The 6572-nt window shown below is 47.8% G+C and overlaps 1 protein-coding gene across 1 annotated transcript; it reads left to right on the forward strand.

Moving 5' to 3' along the window:
• The first annotated feature begins 5293 nt into the window (after positions 1-5293).
• On the forward strand, positions 5294-6208 carry LOC142259413 (taste receptor type 2 member 140-like). The gene has a single exon (XM_075331826.1). The coding sequence runs from the start codon at positions 5294-5296 to the stop codon at positions 6206-6208; it is 915 nt and encodes a 304-aa protein (XP_075187941.1).
• Positions 6209-6572: the final 364 nt, after the last annotated feature.

Consider the following 6572-nt stretch of genomic DNA (forward strand, 5'->3'; position numbering starts at 1 on the left):
TACACACAAGGATGCATACCCATTACCTAGGATAGAAGAGTCATTGGCTGCATTAAAATCCGCTACTTACTTTTCCACCCTAGATCTGACTAGTGGGTATTGGCAAGTTCCTGTGGCAGAGGCTGATAAGGAGAAGACAGCGTTCACTACGCCGATGGGCCTCTGTGAGTTCAATTGTATGCCGTTTGGACTCTGCAACGCGCCTGGTACCTTCCAGTGACTGATGGAGTGCTGCCTTGGACATAAGAACTTTGAAACTGTCCTCCTGTACCTGGATGACGTCATAGTCTACTCCAAGACCTATGAACAGCATCTACAAGACCTGGCAGAAGTGTTTGAAGCCTTATCCGGATACGGCATGAAAATCAAGCCATCCAAGTGTCACCTTCTAAAGCCAAGGGTACAGTACCTGGGACATGTCGTGAGCTCAGAAGGGGTAGCACCAGATCCTGAAAAAGTTACTGTGATAAGAAACTGGCCAAGACCCACCAGCGTGAAAGAGGTGAGGCAATTCCTGGGACTGGTGGGCTACTATAGAAGATTTATAAAAGGGTTCACGAAGTTAGCAGCACCCCTACAAGACATCCTGGTAGGACAGTCAAAGAAGTCTGCAGCCCGAAATCCTCCTTTCCAGTGGAGTGATGAGAGAGAAGAGTCCTTTAAGAAGTTGAAGTGGGCACTGACAGGAGAAGAGATCCTGGCATATCCAGATTACCATCAACCCTTCATTTTGTACACGGATGCCAGCAACATAGGACTGGGAGCAGTATTGTCTCAAAAGCAGGAAGGCAAGGAGAAAGTTATTGCCTTTGCAAGCCGGAAGCTCCGGCCTACAGAAAGAAACCCTGAGAATTACAGCTCCTTCAAGTTAGAACTACTGGCAGTAGTTTGGGCTGTAACAGAGCGTTTCAAACACTACCTGGCAGCTGCAGAATTTACCATCTTTACTGACAACAATCCGTTGACCCACCTGGACTTGGCAAAATTAGGTGCGCTGGAACAGCGATGGATAGCCCGACTGTCAAACTACAACTTTGTCATCAAATACAGGGCAGGCTGGAAGAATGGGAATGCAGATGCCTTATCCTGGATTCCACACTCGGGGGACGTGGAAGAGGAACCGGAGGGTCTGGAAGAAATTGAGCTGCCGGCCTTTCACCGTCCTAAGGTGGGACAGTATCAACCGAGTGTCTACCAAAAACAACAGCAGGCAACTCTCAACCCATTAGCACACCACGGATGGGCTGACACACAGGACAGCGATCCAGCTGTGAAGCTAGTGAAAGAACTGCTTACACAACAAGGTGCGTACCCTAATCAGAACGCCCCAGCTGAGACACATCATCTCTGGAAAGAGAGAAGTAAACTGTTCCTGTACCAAGGGAAGCTCTGTAGAAGGCACACCAATCCAAAAACACATGAGTTGGTCTGGCAGATCATCGTGCCCAAGAGAGATGTCAAGATGGTTCTGGAAGCTTACCACGATGGTGCTGGTCATTTTGGTTGGAAAAAGTTGGAAGTGCTCTTAAGAGAAAGATTCTACTGGGTTGGCATGAGAAAATCAATTGAAGATTGGTGTAGAAAATGCGGACCGTGCAACCTCAGAAGAAAGGATCAACAGAACCAGAGAGCTCCACTCCAGTCCATAGTAACCAAGCAACCACTCGAGCTAGTCACATTAGACCACGTCAAGTTGTCACCAAGCCGGTCCGGCTATGTCTATGCCTTAACCATCGTGGACCATTACTCACGCTTCTTAGTGGTGGTACCTGTGAAAGACCTTACAGCTAAAACAGCAGCTAAAGCATTCCAGACGTACTTTTGCAGACCCCATGGTTACCCAGGACAAGTCCTTGCAGATCAAGGTCCAGCTTTTGAATCACAGATCTTCCAAGAATTCTGCAACATGTATGGCTGTAAAAAGATCCGCACAACAGCATATCATCCCCAAACAAATGGCTTATGCGAGAAGATGAATCATATAGTGATTGACCTGTTGAAGACCTTACCAGAGTCAGAAAGAAATCAATGGCCAGAGAAATTGCCAGACTTGGTGGACTTGTACAATCCTGTCCCGGTGAGTTCTACAAACTGCACCCCCGCTTACCTTATGCGTGCAAGGCCCGGTACACTTCCAATTGATTTAGATATGGGAATTCTGAAGCCAGATGCAGAAGTTCAAGAATCCAATTGGGATACCCTACGTCAGCAACAGTATCGCCAAGTACAAGAATGCGTAGAGAAAAGTCTCCAACAAGCTAGGGGAAGACAGGAGAGAACCTTCAACCAGCATGCTCTAGCAACCCCACTGCAACCTGGTGACCAAGTTCTCAAGAGGAAACGACGCACAAACAAATTGGATAATCAGTGGGAAACCACCCCATATACAGTCTTACCATAAAGTATGGATAATCCCAAAGTGTGTCTCATCAGTAAGGATGAAGGAAGGACATCAGCTGTTGTGTCAAGAGATCAACTCAAACCGTGTCCTGAAACCCTGAAGACACCAGAAGTCACCTTACCCGTACAGGTACAACCTGTCAAGGAGGAAGAAGATGTGTTCCATACAGTCTTAGGAGATTTCCCAAAAACATGGCCAAATTACTACGGAGCAGTAGTAGTCCCAATGATCGTCTTCCCTCAAGTGGTGGAACCAGCATCAGAACTCATACCACAAGAAGTCCCAAGACGAGAAGAACTAGAAGTCGAAACCGTAGAGGAAGAACAGATTCCTGGTCCCAGTGAGCTTGCCAGTCCTACAGTCAGTCCACCATCCTCACAATTACCAGAAACACCAAGTAGGTACACTTCCACTCACCCCATTATGCTAAGTACACCCAGTACACCACCAGTACGCAAGTCACAGCGTAGTACTCAGGGTCAGATACCAGCAAGATATAAAGACTAATGTGGAATTGCATATAAAATGTACATATGTTATAATGTTTATATGAAAAACCGTAACAGTTTAGTGTACAGAAAAGGTGAGAGAAGAGTGGTGTAAGGTGGCAGCACGGAGAGTTACAACTTGATCACATTGTTGGTGGCCCGAGGGCCGTGAGGCCTACTGCACTTACGACCAGAGTAGAGACACCTGTAAGAAGCGTTTGGTTGTTTAAATGTTTATATAATTGCAACATTAAGACCCATAAGCCCAGTACCTACAGAGACTATACTGTATGAACACTTACATATTTTTGGACATTTTGGACTCTTTTTGAACTTTAAGGTTTTTGTATTTTTTCCTTTTGAGACTCTGTATTTATATATACACTTGTTGTTGATAACTTGTTTGTTTCTTTCACAGTCCCGGAGTACTGTTCTTCACTAAGGGGGAATTTGGCACCCCAGGGTTGCCACAGTAACAACACAAAGTGTTAACTCCCCACACACAACACCAAGACCTCCTGGCCAGAAGGGGGAGACCAAGCTGCTTCCCTGTATATTCTGGAGGGGAGAGGAAATGGTCAGAGTTCAGTTTGTTTGTTTGTGCAGAGAGTGTAGTTCAGTGTAGAGAACTGAGAAAGGATCTACAGGTTGGAAGCTGGCTTTAGCTCACCTCAGGATCCACTGACCAATTCCAGGCCTAGCTGAGGGTCTGAGGAAAGGAGACAGATTACACAGTGGAACATTCCTGGGAGGCAGAGCATTGCAGAGCTCACCCCTGTGGAGCACACAGAACGGATGCTGGATCCGAGACTGCAGGTTACATACTGTACAGTTACCACCAGAGAAGTGAGGATTCCAGATCTTTCACCTGTACCACAGACACAAGCAACTTAGGAGAGTTCAGGAACATACTAGGAAGGACTCGAGTTGCCTGTCAGGTCGGTACCTAGGAGCAGAGCAGAGCCGGCTGCCTAGTTCACACAGCAGCAGGGCCACAGACACACAGTGCAGGCAAGGAAGCCAAAACGGCCCGGCTGGGTGGGAGAAACCCTGAACCCCTCACAGACTCCGTGGACAGTACTCTGCTGAATACCATCATCAGTAAAAGACAAAGAAACTGCAAAACCGTGAGTCTGCCTGTTTATTGTGCTCGTGTCCTGCACTCCCCCCATAGACTAACACACTGCCCCGGGGAAAAGGCTCTACCCGAGGGGAGCTGTCCCATCTCAAGCTGCCTTCCATTACCCCCAGAGGTTCTGCAGCAGCGGTGGTCATCTCTGATCACATTCCACGGGTGGCGTCACGAACATAACCCCCCTTTTTATTGTGGAACCAGGGAGCACAGACCGGGTCACGACACCGTGATCCCCTTTCCAGAAGCGACCCCTTGGCCCGGTTCTGGGTATCCCCTTAACCCCTGGCGACACATACATTTTTGGGGCATTGCATTAAGTCCAACACTCCCAATGCTCCGAGCTGGACAGTGGTTACATAGAGCGTCTTCCTCCCTGAAGGACCCGTCCTGTTCTGCAGTGCACAGACAACCCACTGATTTGGATGGTGAGAGCAGCGGCTGAGTGAGCCAGTCTAGTGAGGCAGTGATTCAGGTTCTTGTTCACACCACAGTCTTTCTTTCACACAATAGAGGGTTACAGACCCCTACACCCGGGTGCAGCCGGTCCATGTATCATGCAGTCCACACAATAAGCATTCAGATCATTCAGTGCTGGCCGGTGTCCGCTCCACACAGGCAGGATACATAGCACGTATTGTCAGTGTGGACCCCAGAGTCAGACACCCCCCGCTGGCTCTGCAGGAGTAAATGTGTTTCCCGGACATGGGCTATTGAAAAACCCGGCCTGAAGGGAGAGATCCGTCCCACTACCAAACCTTCAGAACGCTCCAAAAATAAAAACCCAAACTGGTTTAATTAAACAAGATACCTGGTCACATGTCTTAACCGAGTCCATCCTCTTATTTTGTGTTGCACTCGCAGCGGTGACTGTAATTACACCACACTCCAGCCGGTTTCACAGGGTCTCCAAGCACATTCTGAGGGATATATCGCGACCTTCATAGATGACAGCTGTCCCTTCCTCACAATGGGAACCGTATGATGTCTAATTCACCCTGCGGTGACAGTGCCAGGATTACACCTGATCGCGAGGGTCCCGGAGGCGGGACACATTGCAGTCTGCTTTTTCTTACAGTGACTGTTGTAGGATGTAACAGGATAAGCCTTTTATTATTCTCCCCTGCAATGTGTTCTGTAGCTGAAATTTGCACAAATGTTGATGTAATGAAACTTGCAGAAAATTTGCATCATTCAAACTCAATGTACTGACCAGTTTACTAAAAACATAAAGTAGACCGGGAGGAGAGCGGAGCAGGCAGCAGCCGGACCATGCCTTCCGTGTTCTGGACCCTTGTGCTGATCGTCCTCTTCCTGGACACTGGCCTTTCACTCTCTCTGAACGTCTGTATAGTAATTTCTGCTTCCAGGAGCATAAAGAATGGAGTGAAGGTGTCTCCACCAGACGTGATCCACCTGGTGATGGGACTGGTGGGCCTGGTGCTGCAGTGCTGCCTGACGGTGCAGAGCTATCTCTTTGTCCTTTACACTTCCATCCTCTTTATGAAGAAAATATATGTACCTATGACTCTACTGAACCTCGCTCTGATTTACTTCATGTCTTGGCTCCATGCCTGGCTTTCTGCTTACTATTGCACCAGCATCGCCAACTTCACACATCAGCTATTTCTTTGGTCCAAGAGGACAATCCCAAGCTCCTTGTGGCTCCTTCTCCTGCTGTCAGCGGTGGAGTCATTAGTCATTGGCGTCTCATCCATCTGGTCTCTAATTGTTGAAACTGAAGACAGTTCTTCTGATAATTGCACAGATGAAGTCTTTTTTGTCAAGGGAACATTTTACTTTAGTCTTCTCCATGTACAAATAGCCACAGTTCTGGGCTCCTTCCTGCCCTTCGTTCTTACGCTCCTCTCCATCCTGCTCACATTTTCCTCGCTTATAAGACACATGAGGAGAATGAAGAAAAGCTATTGTGGAATCACCCAACAAGCCCACATCAAGGCCATCAGGAGCATCAGCCTGCTGCTGTCACTCTCTGCTGTCTTCTGCATCGCCCAGCTCATGTTATTCTCAGGTAAAGCAAGTTCATCTCCAGATGTCCTGGTCACCATCAGCTGGTTCTTAATCACAGTCTTCCCAACAGCCAACGCCATCATTACAATCCAGGTATCCTCCAATATCCAGAAGACATTTGTGAAGACATTCTGGGCCAGAAAACGTAGAAACTGATGACTACCTGGAAATGTCCTTGTGCCTTGTCTCCTCCTCAGTAGAATTCTGGAGACACCTGAATCAAGTCAACTGCTCTAAGTAAGATGATGTCCTTTCCGGCTCTCCAGAAACAGATTACCTTCTAGCCTTCATAGTCTGACCACCTCCTGCCCCATCATGGTTCATCCTGCCCCATCATTGTTCACCATCACCTCCTCGTGGTCTACACCTCCGAGTAACATATCTATCATGGTCATCTGTGTCCAAGCTGGAAATCAGGGCAGATGTCCAGGTTCAATCGATCTCATCCTCCTTACTCTTAAATTGTTGAAAATGATCTTGTCTCAGGGGTCATCCAGTCTTCTTCTCATTCGGTAGTTTC

Source organism: Anomaloglossus baeobatrachus, assembly GCF_048569485.1.
Source record: "Anomaloglossus baeobatrachus isolate aAnoBae1 chromosome 7 unlocalized genomic scaffold, aAnoBae1.hap1 SUPER_7_unloc_3, whole genome shotgun sequence".
In the NCBI taxonomy this organism is placed as follows: domain Eukaryota; kingdom Metazoa; phylum Chordata; class Amphibia; order Anura; family Aromobatidae; genus Anomaloglossus; species Anomaloglossus baeobatrachus.